Genomic DNA, 23,973 nt, shown 5'->3' with positions numbered 1-23,973 from the left:
GTGCCTTCCAGTATAATTAATCTCATTTACACATTATCTGGCTGAATTGGAATCTGGATGAGCAGGAGAAGTATTTACCTAGAATTATATGTATGTGAAAAAAACACACACAAAGGGAATCAAATAACTGACGTTGGTTGTTATTTTGTTGTTCAAAAATTCTGTTGCATATGAATGAATACAAATCACATTGGGGTAGATTCAGAAAGTTAGTTGTACAAACATTCAATTGAAAGCAATGGGACTTAGCAGAAGTCATGACTAACTTTTCCCATTGATTTCAATGGGATGCAAGTTCAATTAACCTAGTGTGCATCCAACCTAGTGTTTCCCTTTGTAAATATGTTTATTAAGAGAAATGAGTCTCAGAAATTTTGCTGATTATTGGCAAAAAGAGATAAAATTAATTCATAATGTACAGAAGTTTCACAATTGATAAATTACAATTTCTATAATTACTACTGACTGTTATATGTACCCCAGTGAGTAATCCTTATCTGTGACATGGTGAGTTGGGGTAGGACCATATATTGCCAGGCCCCCTTCATGGAAAGCAACGTGTCACCTTGTAAACTGGGTACATGTGGCATCTCTGTCAGCTTATACAGGGAAGCAGAAAATGAATGAACCAAAATCAAAATGAATGCAATTCAAATGAATGGAAAATACACACTCATGTACACACACACACACACACACACACACACACACGCACACACACTAATAGGTGTTGGTGATATTTTAATTCCTTGGGGAATCCCGTGTTTGTGCTACCCACTCTGATTGGCTGGAAGGTAGATTGTGCCTCAATTGTATCAGTGGGTTGAATCCAGGATCTGCCTTCTGTAAATGGGAGAATATCACTCCACCTGATTTTCAAGAATATCCCTCCCCACCTGCCCCACAGCTCACCCCATTCAGCAGAGTCTCCTGACTCTATGTGTAGCATTTTCAGGTACTGGAGGGGGCACTGCAGAGAAGAGGTGGAGGGGGGAAGCCCACTTCCACCAGCCCAGTTACACATGCCGAAATCTGGATCCAACTCAGTGCCTCCAAGTACAGCTTTTATTGAGAGTGAATGGCAACCGTTCCCTTACATGGGGGAAAGAAAAGGAGTGCATTTGTGGACACTGCTGGGGTGGAAGCTTGCTGAAAATCAAGCCATTCAGACAAAAGCCGCCTTCTCTCTCTGCAAAACCCATCCTGTGTTTTGTTCCTTCACCCATCTACAGGGCAATGAGAAATTGGGAACTGGCTTGTGTAGAGAGAAACTATGATTATCTACTTGAATGTCCTAGCATATAGAAATCATGAATTAAATATTGTGAAAGCAAAATTTGAAAAGAGAAAAAAATGCATGAACTTGCAACAATGAACAAATACTGGGAACTTAGCATAAATGTAACAATGTCCTCTTCTGAGATCATAACAAAATATATGACTTGCATTGCATGAATTAATGGAATATGCCTACTTTTAACTCTGCTCTAAATAAACATTACTGATATAAATAAAATAAACAGAAGGGCAGAGGTGATTCAAATACTGAAGATAGATCAGTTTTAATAATCTAGACTGTTACTCTCTCTCCAGATACCCTTTGGAAAACTGATTGGATATTTAGCACTTGTATTAATCTCAACGCTTTGTATACATATTAATTGTATACATATTAATATAGAAGAGACATTTCAGATCTGTTTAGACAATTTAGACAGTTGTCTACACCAGAGATGGGCAGACTTCACGCTTGAATGATCTGCTTTGTTTGGGGGGGATGGGGTTTCCTTGAATCCCAAGATCCTCTGACTGGAATCAGGTGCAAAATCAGGTGGAGAGGGGTGTGTAGGCGGGGAGATCATACTTCAATTAAAGAATAGAACGCCATTTGGTTTTCAGTCACAGAACAGAGCTCACTTTTCTCTCACAAAAAAATTAGCAGCCTAATTTAGGATGGGAGGAACAAGTGTTTTTGCACTTGTTAAACAATTGTGAATCATAAATCCTGGCAGGAACTACACAACTGCTTTATAATGGTTAATAACAGTATTGACAACTGTTGGGGCCCCGGATACATTCTATATACTGTTTTAAACCATTTTGAAAGTGTTATATCCTGCTTGGTGTAGATCTGGCCCCTAACTGTAAATCGTTAAAAAAATCTACCAATAGATTCCAGTCTAACCAGCCCACCCTGGTCTACACAGTTAGATCATGAAGTAAGTCCATTCCATGTCAGACTGTGGAAGAAGGACTGCGTTCGTGAATACTTCTCATGGGTGTAAGAGGATAGGATATGCACAGAAGAATACAATGCTAGAACCTTTCTCCCTGGTATCTAGTTTTCTATGTCTAGGGAATATTTTATATAAACAAGGATGCTACCTGCTGTCAAAAGGAGTACAAACCAGGAATGCGCTCATCCTGTACATTGTAAATAAACATGAATATTACAAAATGCCATAAAACTGCAATAATCTTTCTCCAGGGGGAAACCAAACTCTGGTAAATGCTGCATCCCTGGTACTCCTTGGCATTCAAAGTCATGGGGAAAGCTTAACACAATCTTTGCTGTTTTCACATTCCTAAGGAAGAAGGCTTTGGCAATGGATATCTTTTTTAAAATAAAATAAAATTGATGCATGTTCTTTTCCAGGCCATATTTTCTGGGGGAGGGGACTAGGCCGCCCAAAACCAAAATGAAAGAAAAGAGAAAGAGAGTAGAACAAATCCCCATCACATAATGTTACCTCTTATAAATGGGTATTCTCAACACAATAAATTATATGCATTTCCTGTAACTCCCTTATTTGGTAAATTTAAAAACAAACCAAAAAACCCAACAAGTTCTGCTACTAAATCGTGTTTTTCAAATGGGACGAAACTGGCAAACACATAAACTTTCCTCCAAATATGCTCCAAGAACATTTCAGCCTGAAAACCCTTGACCTGAACATCCTTCTAATGCATGTCATGTATACATTTTCAGGTGGTACGTGTGTAGTTAATCCCACAGATCTCTTTTGCTCGGTTCCTGGCCGCTTATCTTTACTCAGCTCCACTTCCAAATACAAAGTGACCATCGCAGAAGTGAAGAGACGCTTATCCCCACCAGAATGCCTCAATGCCTCTCTTTTGGGAGGGATTTTGAGAAGGTAACAAAAAAAGCTATGTGCAATTGTATTAGAGAATATATACAGTCTATATTATAGGTGGATGTATAGACATTTGAGTTGGACTCAATGACCTTTTTATGGAATGCTGTTTCCCTTGCTCATCTAGATAGGTGTATCACATCATAAACATATGTATGTATGTATGTATGTATGTATGTATGTATGTCTACTTGGAAATAATTCCCACTGGGTTCAATGGGGCTTACTCCCATGGAAGTGGGTATACAATTGCATCCTAAGAGGTGCATTCCTTCAACATTTTTGTACCTAAGTCACAATAACATCTGTGTCATGCTTTTTCTTGAAAAATTGCCCACTGAGACAGTGCCTCATTTGGAATATACTTCCTGAAATGATTGGTTCATTTGACTTCATGGTGGGGCTAGATCTGGTTAGTCCCTCTGAATAAAAGTTGAGGAAACTGACTGTCTCAACCCAAAATGGCAGGCCTACAGTTAGGAGGAACACCAACACCATTTATTATTGTTGTATTTCAATGGTTGGTTGTAGTTTAATCAGTTAGCCACCTCGGGCCCTTCAGGTAGAAAGGTGGCATATAAATAATTTTGTTTAAAAGTGTCCTTCCTGTTCTAATAACCACCTGGGATAATGAAATTATATGCCGATGAATGGGTACAAAAGAGATCAGTTTTCAAGATCCCAACCATGCCCATTTATCACTCATTCACGGCCATTTGTCATTTACTTTTCATCTGGCAGCTGCTGCGGCAAAGTTGATTTCATCAATAGCTCCTGGTGGCCACCATGTTATTTTCTCCAAATGGCCTGGATGTTGCATCATTCCAAGGAAGCGGGCAAGGGCAGCTGCTGCATAGTGGTGGTGCCCATTCCCCCCTCCCAGTGCGGCAGAACATTGCAACATGTGGGGCATTCTGAGAAAATAAAATGGTGGCCACCAGTAGCAGCTTCCAAAATCAGCTGTGTAGGCAACTCTGCCACAGATGGTGGCAAAACAAACAAGCAAACAAACAAGGTGAGCCACAATGATAAAAGGGAAAAGACAATTAATATATGAGTACTAAAATGATCTGATTTTACATGAATATAGGACAATGCAAATTGCTTTTCCTATAGCAAATGTGTTTCCTCTGCCACCCCCAATGATTCATGAAATGAATGATGCCTTTAATAACAAGTAAACAAACAAAAGAATAGGGATAATGAACGGGGATGACGACAATTCTTGCTCGCCTTAATAGAAAATTCTATCAATAAGTCAAAGTCATTTATTTCCTTCCTTCCCATTAATTCCATTCAGAGTCCCTTTGTTCTAAACCCAACATACCAGGGGTGTTGAACCACAGGCCAAATCCAGCTTGCCCAGGGTGCACCAATCCAGGCCAGTGTGGTTGCTCAGATGGCCACACTCCTTCCCCCTGACCCCATCACCTTTTCCCCTGTTGCCAATCATTTGGTGATTGGCTGGTTTCCCCATGGTTTTTCCCCCATTCTAAAAGTTTGAGATGCAGGAGCTTTAAGCGAGAAGATGCTGGCATTTTTATATTTTGGCTCTGCCTAGTTTGCCTTTGGTCCTGTCCATTGCTGGAACGCAGCCACCAAGAGGTTCTCCAGAATTGAGTCGTTGGGCTGAAAGAAGTTCAACACCCCTGCCATGGACCCATGAGAGAAAGAGGGCTATTTGTGGAGTGCTATCATTTGTTCAACATCCTTTTCTAGCTACAGTACATGCAAAGACAGGATACAGGATCCAGGATCCAGCATGTGCCAGACGTTTACACATAGGATACTCATAGGTTTCCACTGCCCTGCCCAATAGCACCTCCAGGGGAGGGGTTCCAGGGACGAGAAGAGTCCCACATCCCACCACTTTAGACATTGATCGGGTTTGCTCCACCCTGCATTCCACTCCTACATTCCAATTTAACTAGAAGAATGTCTAAAAATAATTCTGAAATCAAAACATGTACAGTTTGCCACAGCTTTCAGTTGTCCTTCTGCCCCCAGCACAAACTGGGGAATGAAGACACAAATGCACCAAAGGAACTGAAAGCTCCAGCAAAAGGTGGGTGCCCGGTGTCTGTACAAAGTTGGGCATCAAGAAATGGAATAATGAAAATCCCGAATGCATCCATTTCACTTTAGAAACAACTGAAAGTGATTTGGAACTTCAAAATCTGGAGGAAGGCAGTTTCAGAAGCATCATTAAAAGATTTGTATCATGAAGTCATTGGGGGAGTAAAATTACCCCCTCCCTCTGCATGTCACGGCCCCAATCCAAACACCACCTCCAATGGGTCTTTTGGGGAAAGACAAAAAGGAATCAGAAAATCTGGTCACGGGTCTTCCGCAGTGTCACAGGATCCTTTGGCCGGTAGGAACCTCAGCAGTCCCATTTTTCAGCTCCAGACCCAGAGTGTTTCTGTCAATTCCAGCCCTTTGCTTCAAACTGGGAACATGCAGCTCTTAGGTAGACATTTTGCTTTGTATTTGTTTTTTTTAAAGTGAGACTTTGTTTTGTTTTGCTTTTTCCTGACAGAGCAAAATCCAAGAATGGAGGACGTTGCTTAAGAGAAAAATTGGACAGACTGGGCCTCAATTTGCCTGCTGGAAGAAGGAAAGCAGCAAACGTCACCCTCCTCACGTCCTTGGTAGAAGGTAGGATTTGCAATACTGTGCTATATAAATAATTGTTGTTGCCATTTTGATTTTTGATCCAGGACTAGTTTAACTGCCTTTTGTGTACTTTGAGGCAACAGAGAAGCTGCCTTAAAATCAAACAGAAAATCACTGGCAAATATGGGACTGCTACAAGTGACATGATCCCCAGATGTTCACATAGAATCATAGAATAGCAGAGTTGGAAGGGGCCTACAAGGCCATCGAGTCCAACCCCCTGCTCAATGCAGGAATCCACCCTAAAGCATACCTGATAGATGGTTGTCCAGCTGCCTCTTGAAGGCCTCTAGTGTGGGAGAGCCCACAACCTCCCTAGGTAACTGGTTCCATTGTCGTACTGCTCTAACAGTCAGGAAGTTTTTTCCTGATGCCCAGCTGGAATCTGGCTTCTTTTAACTTGAGCCCATTATTCTGTGTCTTGCACTCTGGGAGGATCGAGAAGAGATCCTGGCCCTCCTCTGTGTGACAACCTTGCAAGTATTTGAAGAGTGCTATCATGTCTCCCCTCAATCTTCTCTTCTCCAGGCTAAACATGCCCAGTTCTTTCAGTCTCTCTTCATAGGGCTTTGTTTCCAGACCCCTGATCATCGTGGTTGCCCTCTCTGAACACACTCCTGTTTCCCTTCTTTCAATCCTCACTCAAGTTAGAGAGACAATTGGGGCGGGCAGAAGGAGGTGATTTGAACAATGCTGCCCTCAGTTTGGATCCTTAGCAGGAAGTAGTCAATCACAAGCATGCCTTAGGTAGACAATAGTGCAACCTTGCTTACCTACTTAGAAGCAAGCCCCATTGAATTCAGTGAGCCTCACTCCAAGGTACATTTGTTCAGGATTGCAGCCCAAATAGCTAACAAAATAGAGATCAGCTTAAAATTAGTTGGTTAAGGCCACAATCCTATACATGTTTAGCAAGGCTGTTGTAGCAGGGTGTTGTAGGACTTTTTTTCTGTCTAAACATGCATAGGGTTGCACCCTAAACGATTTAGCTTCTGTCTTTACCAGTAATGCAGAGAGAGAAAGAGAGAAAATAATGCAAATGTTCTCATTTAGGAGAGAGGGGTATCATAGAATGTGTAGATGTATACACACATGCACACATACACAGAGGCCAGGTCTACATCAAAATACTTTGAAAACTGTATCTGCAGTGTGTCCTGGCCCCCAACAGTTGTCACTACTGTTATAAACCATTTTAAAGCAATAGTGTAGATCCTGCCAGAGATTCCTTAATGCACCTTAACAATAAAAACTCACCAGAATATTAATAACAATAACAACAAAGCCCAGAATAATAGCAGGCAAAATCCATAAAAACCAAGGCCAGGAAAGTAACGACTGAGCAGCAAAACCAGATGGGCAAGAGACAGAAACTAACAGCTGAAAAACAACAGAGAACTCTGAATACTCTCCTTCGCTGGGTCTCTAAAAGGTGCGTAGCACAATGCCCCCTAACATTTTGCCGGCTTCATTCTCTCAAAAGGGGTGGCTATTCTTGCCAACTGCTTCCAATTCTTTCACACAGCAACAAAGCCATTTGTTGATTTCCACTGATAGTCAATGAGAGGCATGAATTGAGATCCAGATCCTGAATTGAATTGGATAGCCCCCAAATCAGTCTGAGGCACAAGATGTTTTCAGAATCACCGAATCAGGGTCTGATTTGGTTGGTGCATGTCCCTAATCTTTAATCCCACACCAGTAAAGCAGCAAATACTAATAAACCACCAATTTACACTCAGCTCCCCAAAGTAGGTCTTAGATGGTGGCCAACTTTGATCAGATTCAGTGCAATCTTATACACCCTTACCTGAGAGTAAGTCCCATTGAACTCATTGGGACTTACTTCTGAATACACACCCATAGATTGCACTGTTAATCAGATAACATTTTCACAAATGAAGCTACATGGTACAACTTTTTTCTATTCAGGTAATTTTTACACTTCTTCATTTTTGAGGCAGTTTTAGTGCAATTGTAACTGCAAATGAAAACAAAATTTCAAAGATTATCTTTCCTACTAGCAGTGAGTGGTAGCTTTTGTTTCTAAAATTGTAAGCTGTCATGTATTGTTTTCAATACCTCAGCAAGGTGCCTGTACTGACATTTTGGTAACAGACAAGGTTATTTAAGTGAGGTCCGTAGGAAACTGCCTTATACCAACTCAGACCATTGGTAGATCTAGCTCTGTATACATAGGCCACAGCTAGACCTAAGGTTTATCCTGGGATCATCCAGGGTTCGCCCCTGCCTGAGCACCAGATCCTCTGTGTGTCACCTAGATGAACAGGTTTGACTCCTGGCGATCCAGGGATAAACCTTAGGTCTAGCTATAGCCACTGACTGTCAGTGGCTTTCCAGTGTTTCAGGCAGGATTCTTCCCCAGCCGTACCTGGAGATCCCAGGGATTGAGTTATGAGTCTTTTCCTAAAATTATATCACACACACACCCTCCTCCCCATGAAGCCGGAAGAGCAGCGCTGGAGACCAGACCAGACAACTGCATGAAGGACCGTTTCCTCTCCTTGCCTGGGCGCTATCTGGGAAGGCAGAGAAAAACTAGCAGGGAGTTGCAAGGGCCTGGGGCAGGGGTCTCAAACCAGGGACTCCAGCAGCAAAGCCTATGCAGCAGTGGCGGCTGGTGGCTCCGATGTCAGCGGGGTGGTGCATCCGCTCTAAGTTTAAGTCAGAACCCTAAAGGAGGTATCCAAGATGCTGAACCCACAGGTGCAGTATCTTGGATAACTCCTTTAGAGTTCTGGCTGTTTTTGACTGAAACCCAGAGCAGATTCACCACCCCACTGACACCAGAGCCACCATCGCCCACTGCTATGCATCGTATTCCCTATGCCAGCAGACAGCCTTAAGGCTTACCCAGTTAAAGTAAATGATTTAAATGTTGGCTGCCCCCTACTTATTCTTCCAAAAGTTGCTTATGCTACAGCTTCGGTCAGCAGCTGCAGTCAGAGTAGAAGTGGTGGGCTTCAGTGAAGGGGCATGCCTTATGTACCACCTTGACAGATGCCTTGAAATGCCAAAGCAACTTTGCTCAGAGCTTGAAAACACACACACACACACACACACACACACACACACACACACACACATATACACACACAGAGCTGCCTGCTAAAGCAGCCCCGGTGCAACATTCATTATTTTCCCCTCCAATCTGGGACACAGGCTTGTTTACAGCTCCAGCCATTGCTGAACAAGCAAGGCTTTTCTGTGTGGCTTGACAATTGACCGGGAAGCTTTCCCTGATCGAAACAGACAGTTGCTGGGCTGGGCTGAGGCGGAGAGCTCAGCAAGGCCCCACTGGAGGGACCAGGTTGTGGACCTTGACAGGCTTCTGCCAGCAGGTGCAAGGAGCAGCATAAAGCTCTCCTGGGTCCCCCCAAGACTAAGGGATGCTCCTAGGTGGAGCGAAAGCCAAAAGCAAGCAAGGGCCCCAGGAGAAAGCTTATCTGTGGATTTCCAAACCTCTCCTCCTTGGCTTTACCTGTGTAATGTTCAGCAGTCTTACCTTTTTAAGGAATATGGGAGGGGGAGGTGAAGCTTTCTTTTCATATCCACAAGATAGGTCAGAAAAGAAAGGCTAGAACAAATGTATGAGGGTGCGTGTGAGAGAGGATGCAATGGCTTCCATTTGGCACAAAAAAAGGGGGCATGTTTTGCTGTCCTGTTGCAAATCACAATGCTCGGTCCTCCAAAAGGAGAGAGAAAAGGCGTAAATCACCTGTAAAATAAATATACTTGATTCAGTAGGATATGTCCTGATGTTTTAACCTCTCCTCCACAGACAGATCATCATGTACAGTAAAGGTGTGCTAGTGAGACCTAGGAAATTATGCCCCCTGAGCATTTTCTCCACTTTTAAACTGACACAACGCAAAGGAAATTAAAATGATACAACAAAGGCTTACTCTTAATACTTGGTTCTTCCTAGGGTTGTGAATTGGCTAGACATGGCAGAGTTGGCTTTAACACGTAATTAGCACATTAATTAATTAATTGAACACCTCAACCTTTTATGGGGTTTCTGAAGTAAAGAGGTGAATTCTCTGAATTGTGTTTTAACTTACAGAAGCTACCAGCCAGTGTTTTTTTTTTTTTAAAAAAAAAAATGCTGTTAAAAAGTGGCTTCACATTCAGGATTAATGCACATAGCTTTGAAAAAAAAACACAAGATCCAAGTCATTAATCTTCACTAAGGCCTTAGCTAGACCTAAGGTTTATCCTGGGGTCGTCCTGGGATCATCCCTGCCTGCTCCCGGGATATCCTGTATGTCATTTACATGAACAGGGATGACCCCAGGACAATCCCGGGATAAACCTTAGGTCCAGCTAAGGCCTGAGTTGGCCTTTAAATAGAACCTTTGGAGCTGCTTTTTCTGTGGATCCAACCCATGATACTTGAACATGTGCATTTAAACATGATAATGTTTAAATGCGCAAAACCACCTGGGCGGGGCCAATAGCAAGAGTCTTCCTCCCCAGGAAGATGATGATGTTTTGGTGAGGACCCTTGCGATTGACTACACCTTTTACATTTTACTGTTAATGCTGTAAGCATGGAAAGGTGACACCAAATGGTGATACTGGAACATTTAAAGGGTACCTGGACTTGTCTGGCTTAGAAAGCTATAGTACTCTTACACTGAAAGGTGAAGTGTGTGCTACCTTTTGGAACCAAGCTGGGAAGAAAAAGCCACCTTGGAATTTCTTTAACATTGAGTATGGAGCAGGGAGCAGGAAATTGATGCAGTAATATGGATTTTTAGGAGTTCCAAGTGAAAGTTTTGGCTTTTTATTAGGATCACCCATTCATTTCCATTGAACCTTCAGCCCAGTTCCACAGGGACCCAAAGAGAGTTTCATTCCCGCCTCTTGGAATTAAATAGGATCTGTGTTTTTCAGTGGCTGTCCAGTAACTAAACAAATACACTTCCTCAGATTGTAGAGTTAGGTGCTTTCCCCCTGTTCAGCCATCTCAGATGCTATTTGAACCAGGGATGTTATGAATGGGAAAAAAAACTTGCAACTCTTAGAACTTGTATGCAAGAGCCAATTAAATTAAAGATGTAACAAATATTTGCACTCAGATCATAATATCAAGGAATTGATTGAATTTAAGTTATAGTAGAATCTAGATATTCTTTCTCCGTTATCTCCCACCCATTCATCCCTGCCCAACAAGACTTGGATTTTACTGTCTTCATAAGTATTTTGTAGTCATAAATATATTTCTTCTCAAAATGTTTACATTGTTTGCATTGTATTTCATCTCCTAGCATTTCCTCCTCTTAATTCTTTTGGGCTGCAACTTTTTCTGCTGTGCTTCTGGTTTGTGGATTAGAATGTAACGTAGGACTTTTTTTCTGTCTCAGCATGCTTAGGATTGCACACAATGGCCATAGCTAGACCTAAAGTTTATCCCTGGATCGTCCAGTGGTCAAACCTCTTCATCTAGGTGACACACAGGGGATCCAGTGCTCAGGCAGTGCTCAACCTTAGGTCTAGCTGTGGCCAAAGTGAACAAGCCAGATAATAAACTACAGTTTGTTACTGGCTTGGGTGAACATAACATAGCTTAAACAACCCAGAGTTCCCCTGAGTGTGGCTGTACCAGGGAACTCTGGTTAATTTAAAAGCAGAAGTGAACAGTTCTGATCTCCTCATGGCTTGTGCCAGGGCAGGGGGAGAGCAATGTTTTAAAACTACATCCAAAGAGGCCCAACATGTTTTGTGAAATTTTATGATGAGTATTTTAAACTGCCAGAATCTTTAATTAGATATTATCTTGGCAAACACATGATCCCAACCTCTTTTTGCCACAATAATGGGGAATGTGACAGGGGAGGCTTGGCAGGATTAACCACTCCCAAAAAGAGAGTTCCACTCAATACTGTGAAAAGATAGGGGGTCACTAACCAGAACAAAAGAATCAAAAGGTGCTGATGGTACATGAAATAACTATTAACTCTTCTGACGCACACTGACCTGGTTCGTTCAATCACAGGGTGTTAATAAGCCGCTGCGGCTTTATATACCACCTGCTCGTGCAGGTCAAATGATGGCTGATTTGCATAATTACCCTTACCAGGCACAGCTTAGGGTTACGTCTGAACCCAGTGATGGTGGCTTGTTGGGCTGATTAACAAACCACCAAGTACCCATGGCCTGTTGAAGGGTTATGGGGTGGTGCAAGTAGCCTCCACACTAACTTGGCAAAGGTGATGTGGGCTTGGGAACTCCTTATTGTCTACATGTGAGAGATCAACAAAAGCTGGTTCTATTTAGAAAGACTGAAATCTTTTTATTCATCCCTTTCCTGTGCTGCTGCTTGTGCTTATGAACTGGAGAGTGTAGGACAGAGAACTCCAGAACTCCAGAATGGTGCCAGTGCACACACACCCCCTCCAAAACACACACAAAGAGTTAGAATACAAGGGAAGAGCAGCTCAACTGGGCCCACCATTCCTTGAGACTCTTCAGACTTTGGGTTACACAGCAAGGGACATAACCACAGTCACTACCAAATACTAATGAATCGACACGTGCAGATTGCCTCTGGCCCTGTTAACCTGTCTGTCTCAGCCCTCCTTACGGGAATTCAGTGCAGCACACATACGACAATTCCACTTTATCCTCAATGCAACCCTCGCACAGGGGTGAAAAACTGCAGCTCCACAAGCTTTGCCTGGCAACCCTCAAATCCTCAATATTTGGAGGTGGGGGGGGAGAAAATGCTCTAGGAACAGACTCTATGGTTACTTCCAGAGAAGCGTACTTCCTAGAGCATCCTAGGAAGCAGCACTTGAAGCTTTCTGCCTGCTTCTTAGGACACGCTAATAATGAGGGTGCTTGACAGGAACCATAGATAGAGCTTCTTCCAAGTGTATTTTCCTTCTTTTTAGGGCTTCGAAATTAGATTAGGAGAGATAATGACTTGTCCAAGACTGTCTGGTTAATTTCATGATCTGACCCAGTCCAAGACCAGCCCTCAAGCCATTATACTATGCCAGTATTACACCTAGTAGCTGGGAAACCTTTCCATCTATTCCTGCTTTTGTTGTGATGAGGGACTTCGCTGTGCCTACTGCCTCGCTAACCACTGACTACACTCTTAAGGATGGATAGATCACTGGAAGAGAGTGAGTGATAAAGCTAGGCAAGTCAGTGTGTATCTTCATGTACACCAGCAGTGAGTAATCTGTGGCCCTTCACCTCCATGTCATGGACTACAACTCCCATCATCCCAGACTGGCCATGCTGGCTGGGGCTGCTGGGAGTTGGAGTACAACAACATTTGGAAGACTACAGGTTCCCCATCCCCAATGTACATGGTATTCTTGGGCATTGCACCATACCAATACATAGGTCCTTGGTAACTGGCCATTTCCTTAGAAAAACATTCCATGTGGGATTTCCATTCCTTCTGAATGGGGAGGAGCATTTGGGAGGAACTGAACCTCTCTGCAGAAGTTCTGCTCGTGCAGCTCAGTCCCTGATGGTATTTGCTAGTCTCCTGACTGCTCATTTAAGACAAGCTTCACAGTTTAATTAAACAGTGGAAGCCCACACAATCAGTAGGCATGGAGAAGAAAACAGGCAGGAAAAGGTGAGAATCCGTGCACGTGTGCAACACTTCAGCCATCAGACACTGGGGAGTCTTGCAATGTTAGTGTTCACTGAAAGGCTGTCTACAGATGATAGCTTTTTAGAGACTTAGGCCCTAGCTAGACCTAAGGTTTATCCCTGGATCGTCCAGGGGTCAAACCTGTTCATCTGGGTGACACACAGGGGATCCAGTGCTCAGGCAGGGGTGAACCCTGGATGATCCCAGGATAACCCTTAGGTCTAGCTGTGGCCTTGGAGGCAGTAGAGCTATTACTGCTGTGGTACACACACTAATTCATTTGTGTGTCCCTGTGTCTACCTGCCTGTGTGCCCTGTCATGGTCTCTTTCTATGGTTAAACAGGTTTTGCAGATTTTCCTAGAATTCAAAGCTGTGTCTATAAAGGCTGAAAGATTACCATGTTGGTGAGTGTTGCTGTGTCTAATGAACAGTGCCTGTGATGAGCTTTGGAGCTGTGTTTAAACCTTCTGAAAAAGAAGTCTCAGATCGAAAGATAGGTGCTTTGTACTTAAATGAACTTAATACTTTTTTTTAAAAAAAGAAAACAATGCTAGGTTTCCTTAGGATTAAAATTGACAGCATCCTCTGAATACTATGGTGGAAGGAACTACAACTGTGAATTAGGAAAATGTTCAACATGTTTTCCTCCCCCCCCCAATGAATCTTCTCATCTTTCCATTACATCTTTAAAGCTATCAAGCTACCAGTTAGCTTCAGGAAACGGACCCTCATTGTGGAGTGAGGATTGCATGAGACTATGGGCTCATCTATACCAAGCAGGATATTCCACTATGAAAGTGGTATATACAAGGCAGGAGCCACACTACTGCTTTATAGTGGTATTGAAGTGCACGGACAACTGTTAGGGCCCATTGAGACTAAGGCCACAGCTAGACCTAAGGTTTATCCTGGGATCATCCAGGGTTCGCCCCTGCCTGAGCACTGGATCCCCTGTGTGTCACCTAGATGAACAGGTGTGACCCCTGACGATCCAGGGATAAACCTTAGGTCTAGCTATGGCCCTAGTATATACCGCTTTCATACTGCTATATGCTGCTTGGTGTGGCTCCTGCCTTTTATATACTGCTTTCATAGTGGAATACCCTGCTTGGTGTAGATGAGCCCATAGTTAGGCCTTAGATAGACCTAAGGTTTATCCTGGGATCGTCCCGGGGTCATCCCTGCCTGCTCCTGGGATCCCCTGTGTCATTTACATGAACAGGGATGACCCCGGGATGATCCCGGGATAAACCTTAGGTCTAGCTAAGGCCTGAGTTAGCAAATTCTTAATTACATTTATATCATACCATTCCTCCAAGGAGCTCAGGGTGAATGGTCCAGGATCACCCAGTGAGTTTCCTGGCTGAGCAGGAATTTGAACCCGTGTCTCCCCAGCCTTGTCCCAACTTTCTCACCCAGCCTTGCTGGAAGACTTTTCAGCTGAAGAGTGGGGGTAAAAGTGCTCTCCATAAATAAATTAGGGCCGCTGTCTGTACATTCTATGTAAGGGTGCATGTAAATGACAGGTTTTTCCTCTCTCCCCCACCCTTTCTGCTCATAGGAGAAGCTTTGCATTTGGCCAGGGATTTTGGCTACACCTGTGAAACTGAATTCCCAGCCAAGGCAGTTGGCGAACATCTTGCCAGACAGCACATGGAACAGAAGGAACAGACAGCAAGGAAAAAGATGATCCTAGCAACAAAGTAAGTCAAGATCAGCCATGTAGTTTCCATGCCAATTTGAAACCTGAGGTTGGATCAACTCAACTGTAGGTCTCCAAGATAAAGGTTTCCTGACAGTGCAGATGGAACCAATGTAGAACGTACCTTTTTGTTCCTTCTTTGGCTCTTTCAAATAGCGTTGAGTCAGCGCGGCCAATTCCACCTCCTTCCGAACAGCACATTATTTTCATGATATGTAAATTGATAAGATATGGAGGTTGCAATTCCAGTTACATCTCCTTAGTGAGAAAGTCACATTGAACTTACTGAGACTTATTTATAGGTTAACATTCATAAGACTGTGCTGTACATATCAGTTCTGATACTGTATGTCAGTTCTACCAATATACTTGGCAGCAAAAAAAGTCCCTGCTTTCGTGGGTGGTGCATGTGCAATATAATACTCGAGATGCAAAATCACAAAAGAGCATACCCTTCCCAGTGTTTTTTGCAAGTTCATTTTTCTTCTTTGTTGCAAGTTGAGGTTTTTATTTTCCTGGAATACAAACTGTAATGTCACACAATTTCTCGCCTCCATCGTGCGCAGCTCATGCAAGTAGGCCGTTTGCGTGAGAAGGAGAGATCAGCCGAGGAGGGGGAGGTGTTTTCACATGTCTGCTGCTGGTGCATCATTGGAGTCAACTGTTTAATGGATGACAGCCATGTGAATTGATGGTTGTTTTTGATTGTGTCATTATTGCCCTCTACTGGGCATAGTCGGAATTGATTGGCTGCATGTCATGGATCTGTGTGCTCCACTTCTAGCCTGAAAGTGGCAGTATTCCCTTCACTCAAGAGCTGGAAAATTGTGCTTCTGGATTATTATTATTATTATTTTAAAAAAACCAAACAAATCTCTTTTTTTTAAGGTTTTTTTTTTTAATGCTTTATAGCCATAGGATTATTCCTTCCAAAAGTTCTCCAAAGATGTGCAAATGTGTTATGTGAATGGCTTGTATACATGTCTTGTTTCCTGATGTGTCTGTGATTTGAATTCCAGATGCCTGCAGCTGACATTGGGGTACAAACCGTATATGTGAGCCTCTCCTATAGCACGCTTGCACTAGTAACTTCTTACCGGAATTACTGACTGCAATTTGCAAAAAATAATAATAATGTCTTGAGTAAATTGGCCCAAAGTTCAAACATATAATAAAGATATCACAATAGAACAATTGATAAGTTATCCTTTATGTTGGTATCCTTGAGCAAGGAAGAATGTGGTGGATCTGATACAGAAGGGATCCTTAAGTGGATGTACTGAAATGAGAACAGCATATGTTTTTCTTCTGTAGGCCAGCCGCAGGGCTGCCCTTTGGTAGATCTTATGACAGTCATTGATTTTTTGAGATTTAGGTGAACTCTGACAACTTGAGAAAAAATCTTTCTTGAAATCTTGGTGGCAAATTTTACCAAAGTCGACAGTTTTATTTTTAAAATGCCATGTTTTTGAAGGAAAGCTCTCGGTTAATGCTTCTTAAAATTGTAGTCATCATCAAACTGAATTGGAAGACATTTCCGTCACTGATTTGACTTTGATTTAAGCTTGATACATGAGCAAAGTCTGCAATTCTAAATTCAAGTATTAGAAAGTGAGTCAACTTATTAAATGGGAGCTTATTTCTGAACAAACATTCAAAGGCCACAACACATATGAAGCACCATTACTAACTATGTATCTCTGCCTATCTGTCTGTCATCACATGTGCATGCCCTCATGGGGTTCAGAAATGCTGCACTTAACATCATCCCATTCCATCCTTATCATAGTCTATGAGGCAGACTGGTTTAGTTTGACCCACTGAGTTTCATTGTCATGGAGATTTGAACAAACATATTTCCAGACTTCCAAGATTCTAGTCTTTGCACACGTTGGTGCCCTTCTCCAATCACACCGTACCACCCAGAGACCTGGATTGCACGTCATAGTAGGACATAGTAGAGTTATAAGAAGACATAGTAGGGTTAATTTATCTTTGGAGCTCTGAAATACATGCCAGCTGCCATTTAGAACATCAAGCTGTGGTGGGTGTGTACCGTGGCTTGTTACATCTTGCAAACCTGGGTGTCATCGGTTATTTGAGAATTAAACAAAATGGGTTTAATGGATGCTAGGGTTATGTGAGTGTTGTTTAACCCTCAAATAACCCACAACACCTAGGTTTGCATGACACAGCAAGCTATGGCACACCCCTACTGCAGCTTTCATATCCAAAATCAGCACATCTCTCAGAGGCCTTAGCTAGACGTAAGGATTATCCGAGGCAAATGGAGGGGTCATCCCTGCCTGCTCCTGGGATCCCCTGAGTGTCATTTGGATGCACAGGGATGATCCCGGGACAATCCCAGGATATAGGTCTGGTCCAGCCATCGCCAGAGACTCATGCGTGAATTAACCTATGGTGGGTTATTGTGATGTGGGAATTGGCCCATAGTTTTTTGGGAGGAAATTTGACTTTGAATCCACGTAGGTAAAAATACTTCACTAAATGCTCCTAAATTAGTCCATTGTGAACTGCAGCATTAAAATAATTATTAGAAATAATTGCAGCAGAAATAATTAAGTTCAAGCACATGATATAAGCTCAGCTCATATGTTCTGCTGGCTTTGAGAATGCTATGGGACTATATGGGGCTTAATTAACTGTACTCCAACCAAATTTGTCTATGGATCAGGCTGTCTGTCTTGCACCAGCGCCAAATATCAATTCATGTCCAAGGGCAGAGAGCAAGCTTCTCGATCTCGATGGGCTGATGATGGCTCTTTGACATTCTCAACGGCCATGACGTGGAGCCTGGTGACAAGATTCAGGTGACTGCAAATAACTTATACAAGATCAAAGGCTTCAATGAAAGTAGTGAGCTTTCTGTTTCCTTGAAAAGGGAACCTCTTTCCTACTTGATGTGTCACCCCGCTTCAAAGAATCCCCTTTGGCTATATCAGCATGCAATGGTCCAAAATCACACAACTGACTTTAAATGGAAGGAAACAAGCCACCACTTTTATTAGGCTGCACACAGTCATTACAATCAGAAGTTCTATAATGCACAAACATACCAGAGGCAAATAGGCCTTATGAAGGCCTTTATCTTCCCCAAGGAGGCATAAAAACAATTACTCTGCCGGGTTTTTAAAGACCAAACAGAATCTTAAAACATTTAACTAAGACTAACATAGACCAATTCACACATCTGCGTGCGCACGCACACACACACATCACCATCTCGTTTCAAAGTGACCCCTTCCTGCCAAGAGTATCAGAGCTTCACACAAGCCGCCATCTCTGAAGAAAGACTGAATGGAAATTACTCTAGGCTTACTCACTCTAGTGATTTTCATTATAGCTTTTGAGAGCAATGATTTGACACTCTAAAGACTGAAATAATAAAAACGAATACTACCTGCTTTCATTTTAATGCAGCTCCTGACTTATCTGGCTTGAACGTACTTTCATTTCTCTTTTTGAGTAAAATATATACATTTGGTTTGCCATAAAGGGGTAAATATTAGGCAAATACTCGGAAGCAAAGAAAAGCATTCTGCCCAGATACAAGAACATAAGAAGAGCGATGCTGGATCTGACCAAAGGCCCATTTAGTCTAGCACTCTGTTCTCACAACAGTGGCCAGCCAGGCAGGGGCCTTTGAGAAGCCCACAAGCAGGACGTGAAGGCAGTAGAGCTCTCCCTCGGAACCTCTCTCCCTCCCTCCCTCCCTCCCTCCCTCCCTCCCTCCCGTTTCACTGCATGATCCACCCAGGTGTCTTTTATTGCGAGGTGCTTTCTCTATACCATGCATAATAGCATATGCGCTATCATGTCTCACCTTGCACCCCTAAGCTAACCAGCCCCAAACGTTTTAACTTTTCCTGAGCTGTGGCCAGGATATTTTAGATAATTGATTTTGATGTACTGTACTGTTGCCTGAGTACAATTGGGCGACAGCGGCTTTCATATTGCATGCCTTGCTTGCTACTGGTCTTGGCCAAGCAAGTTCTGGTTAATCCTGTCCTGCGCTTGTTTTACTTCTCTGCCTACTTGCTATCGCTCTCCTCATTTCTTCTCTTAATTCCTTTCCCCTCATATCTGTTCCTTATGGCTCGTTCCAATTTCATCTCTCCCAACTTAGTTCCTATTCGGTGTCTCCCCTCTTCTCAGCTGCCTTTTTCGTGTTCCTTATGGAACTGTCGCTCTGTTGCTTCTAAGGCCCCTGTCATTCAGGACTTGTTTATCTCTAGGTCTCTCCACCTCCTTGCTCTTACTGAGACCTGGCTTCCTGCCCATGATACTGCCATCTCTGCTGCCCTCTCTCTTGGAGGACTCTCTTTCTCTCACACTAGTCGTCCAGAGGGTCGGGGTGGTGGTGTGGGTCTTTTATTATCTAGTTTGTGCCAGTTCCAGCCTCTCTTCATTCCACCATCACATTGTTTCTCCTCCTTTGAGGCACATGTGGTGAGGCTCTTCGCTCCATTGCGACTGCGGATTGCAGTTTTGTACCGCCCCCCAGGCTCATCCTCAAAATTTCTCTCTGATTTTGATTCATGGCTGTCCTTTATCCTCTCTGATAACTGTCCTACTCTTATCTTGGGTGACTTCAATATCCATGTGGATGACCCTCAAGACGCTGCAGCTCTACAATTTCGCTCCTTATCTTCCTCCTATGATCTCAAGCTTTGGTCTGATGGACCCACACATTCCCTTGGGCACTGTCTGGATCTTGTTCTCACTCGGAACTGCTCCGTTTTGGACTTTTCTACTGCTGACTTTCCTTTGTCAGATCATCATCTAGTTTCTTTCAATATTACTCACAATCCTCCTCCTTCACGTCCCGCTTCTCGCTCTTGTCGTGACTTGCAATCTATCAACTATGAGGCTTTTTCTCAGTCTCTAGCCTCCTCTTTCCCTTCTGTCTTTTCGGCTGTCTCCTTGGACTCAGCTGTTTCCTCCTTTAATTCCTCCTTATCTTCAACTCTTGATAATCTTGCTCCATCTACAACTCGGATAGTTCGCCATTCTCAACCCCAACCGTGGCTCACCTCTTTCCTCCGCTACCTTCGCTCTTGTTCCCGGGCAGCTGAACACCTTTGGCGTAAGACCAGGGACTGGGCGGACTTTGTCCATTACAAATTTGTACTCTCCTCTTTCTCTTCTGCCATTTCACTGGCCAAACAGCAGTACTACTCAACGTTGATCCAGTCAAATGCTAGGCATCCTCAGCGCCTCTTTGCGTCCTTCAATTCTCTTCTGAAGCCTAATCCACCATCTCTCCCCGCCTCTCTGTCTGCTAATAACTTTGCCTCTTTTTTCAATGCTAAAATCCAAACTATTCGCTCTGATCTGGCCAGCTCTGCTCCTCTTCCAGTTCCTGTTCCTCATCTGTCAGTCCCTTCTGCAAATTTCTCTGTGTTTCCTTCGGTCTCAGCTGATGAACTGTCTACAATACTGCACTCTTTGAAGCCTTCCACTTGTTCTCGTGATCCGATCCCTTTTCGCATCTTTATAAATCTTATTCCCGCTATCCTCCCTTCCTTGCTTCATATTATTAATTTTTCTCTGTCCTCTGGTTCATTTCCTTATGCTTTTAAACATGCTACAGTCTCTTCCATTCTCAAGAAACCTACTCTTGATAGGCTATCTCTGTCTAACTACCGACCTGTCTCTTTGTTGCCGTTTGTTTCAAAGATCCTGGAGCGTGTGGTCTACTCTCGTTGTCTTGACTTTCTGTCTAGTAACTCTGCTCTGGATCCTTTTCAATCTGGATTCCGTCCTTTGCATTCCACTGAAACAGCCCTTACTAAGATCACCAATGATCTTCTTACTGCCAAGTCTAAAGGCCTTTATTCCGTTCTTATTCTCCTTGATCTAACTGCAGCCTTTGACACGGTTGATCATGATCTTCTCTTAGACTCCCTTCATGACCTTGGACTTTGTGGCTCTGTCTATAATTGGTTTGCCTCCTATCTAGCGGGTCACTCTTTCAGCGTGTTGGCTAATGGCAGCTCGTCTTCCTCTTTTCCCCTTTCAGTAGGGGTCCCGCAAGGCTCGGTGCTTGGCCCGTTTTTGTTTTCCTTATACATGTTGCCCTTGGGTAAGCTTATTCAATCTCACGGCCTCCAATATCATCTGTATGCCGACGATACACAATTATATCTCTCATCTCCGGAACTTTCTCCTGATGTTCACGATCGTATCTCGGCATGTCTTTCAGATATCTCAGCTTGGCTGCTTCATCGTCATTTGAAACTTAATATGGCAAAGACTGAATTGCTTGTTTTTCCTCCTAAACCTTCCCCTCATGTCTCATTCTCTCTTACTGTCAATGATGTTACACTTACTCCGGTCAAGGAAGCTCGTAGTCTTGGCTTTATATTTGATTCCTCGCTCTCCTTTATTCCTCATATTGAGGCAGTAGCTAAATCCTGTCATTTTTTTCCTGTATAATATTGCCAGGATTCGATCATTTCTGTCTGTCTCTTCTGCCAAGACGCTTGTTCATGCACTGGTTATTTCTTGGTTGGACTACTGCAACCTTCTTCTCACTGGCCTTCCTTCTTCTCACATCAGTCCATTGGTCTTGGTCCACCACTCTGCCGCTAAGATCATCTTCTTGGCTCGCCGCTCTGATCATGTTACTCCACTTCTGAAATCTCTTCATTGGCTTCCAATTCACTTCAGAATCCAATATAAACTTCTTCTGTTGACCTTCAAAGCTTTTCACGGTCTAGCTCCTTCCTATCTCTCCTCTCTCATCTCACACTATTGCCCCGCTCGTGCTCTTCGTTCCTCTGATGCCATGTTTCTCACCTGCCCAAGGGCCTCTACTTCCCTTGCTCGGCTTCGTCCATTTTCTTCTGCTGCCCCTTACGCCTGGAACGCTCTTCCAGAACATCTGAGATCCACAAGTTCAATCGCAGCTTTTAAAGCTCAGCTAAAAACTTTTCTTTTTCCTAAAGCCTTTAAAACCTGATGTTGTTTGGACTCTATACTGTTAGTTTTACCCTACCCTGTGCCTGTTTACCCTACCCAGTGCCTGTTTGCATTCTCTTCCCCTCCTTATTGCTTTACTATGATTTTATTAGAATGTAAGCCTATGCGGCAGGGTCTTGCTATTTACTGTTTTACTCTGTACAGCACCATGTACATTGATGGTGCTATATAAATAAATAAATAAATAAATAAATAAATAAATAATAATAATGCCAAACTGAGAAATTGTCTGTACTGTGTCTGTACTGGGTTTTGTTGGTCACACAGGACCAACTTATCCCATGAGGGACATGAATGCAATGCACTTAAAATTGACTTTAATAAGGACTAAGCAAATAGGTAGGGGCCGTATCTCTGTGTCATAGAGCACCTGCTTTGTGTGCTGAAGGTTGCAGGTTCAATCCCTGGCATCTCCAGGTATCGTTCAGAAGGAATCCTGCCTGAAACCCTGGAGAGCCACTGCTGCCAGCCAGTGTCCACAATACTAGGCTAGATAGAGCAAAGTTCTGACTAAGGCCCTAGCTAGACCTAAGGTTTATCCCTGGATCGTCCAGGGGTCAAATCTGTTCATTTAGGTGAAACACAGGGGATCCAGTGCTCAGGCAGGGGCAAACCCTGGATGATCCCAGGATAAACCTTAGGTCTAGCTGTGGCCTCAGTATAAGGCAGCTTCCTATGTTTCTATGTAAATGCATGGAACATAGGTCTATCTATCTACTTATGGCTATTTGTCCTGAGAACTAAAAATGGAACCACCATGTTCAGTAGCAGTATATCTCTGCTTAGGAAAAGCTCACAATACATAATAGGAAAAGTCCCCACTACTGCAGACATAATGCAGGCCTAGACAGATTTGTGGTATGATCCATCCAGAGAGGCAATTGGTATTTCTAATTTGAAAGCAAATGCATCTACTACAATTTTTCATTTCCTATAGCTGTAGGGGTTTATGAAATGGTGTCATTTTTTTTAAAAAAAAAAAGATATGCCTTGCTCGCAAGCATATTGAGCTTTGAATCTGTTGGAAAACACTCACCCATCAGCTTTTTTTTTTTTTAACTCTTGAAAGGCCTATTTAAATCCGGACATGGAGATGAGCAAATATTCTGGGAAATAGTTTGATTTGTGGTTGTCATGTCTGTTAGTTGGATGGTAGAGAGCAGAAGGTTCAGAATCTCTTTCGGCCTGAAGGCCCGGTTCTATTTTGGAGAAGCTCTTGGGGGGCCCATTCCAGGGGAGGGGGGAGAAGTTGAAGTCAAAAAGGGGGCAGGGGCAGAGGGGAGAGGGGCAGGGGGCAAAATACCTTGTGGTTCACAAGGTATTGAAAACAACAGAAAATAATATCATTAAAAAATGCAATACAAGAGTTCGGGACAGTTCGCAGCAGATGAAACAATCTTAAAACAAGGGGTGAGTACAATAACCATCTCATCCCAAAATATCAGACATCTGTCGAAGCGGAAACTGTTTACTTATTAGTTCGCAAAAAATGCTGTTGGGGGTGGGTGGATTAATTTCCTTCGGTAAGGAGTTCCAAAATCTTGGCACATGCCTGCAGAAGGCCCTTTCCCACCTCCCAACTGGTTGTATCTCTGATATTGACAAGAAGTGAATAAGAGCCTCCCCTGTAGATCTCAGAGAGAGGAAGGGTCCTATGAGAGCTGTTGTTCATGAGGTGAAATTAACCATGTAGATGAAATCCATGTAGATGTTGAGAGTGTGGCCTTTTAGATGGGTAACTGGTCATTTCTTTGGATTTATTTATTTATTTTAGCACTTATCCCGCTCTTTA

At 43.1% G+C, this 23,973-nt stretch overlaps 1 protein-coding gene across 1 annotated transcript in view; it reads left to right on the top strand.

Moving 5' to 3' along the window:
• The window catches only part of TFAP2D (transcription factor AP-2 delta), a 53,240-nt gene that overhangs the window by 16,583 nt on the left and 12,684 nt on the right, over positions 1–23,973 (top strand). Inside the window, exons 4-6 of the mRNA XM_063118527.1 lie at positions 2,990–3,155; positions 5,695–5,813; positions 15,036–15,177. Of these exons, the coding sequence (XP_062974597.1) occupies positions 2,990–3,155; positions 5,695–5,813; positions 15,036–15,177 (427 nt within the window). The remainder of the gene's footprint in view (positions 1–2,989; positions 3,156–5,694; positions 5,814–15,035; positions 15,178–23,973) is intronic.

This window comes from Elgaria multicarinata, chromosome 2, assembly GCF_023053635.1.
Source record: "Elgaria multicarinata webbii isolate HBS135686 ecotype San Diego chromosome 2, rElgMul1.1.pri, whole genome shotgun sequence".
NCBI classification, from domain to species: Eukaryota; Metazoa; Chordata; class Lepidosauria; order Squamata; family Anguidae; genus Elgaria; species Elgaria multicarinata.
The sequence above is the reverse complement of the archived record's forward strand: the minus strand, read 5'-3'. Positions and strand labels throughout refer to the sequence as shown.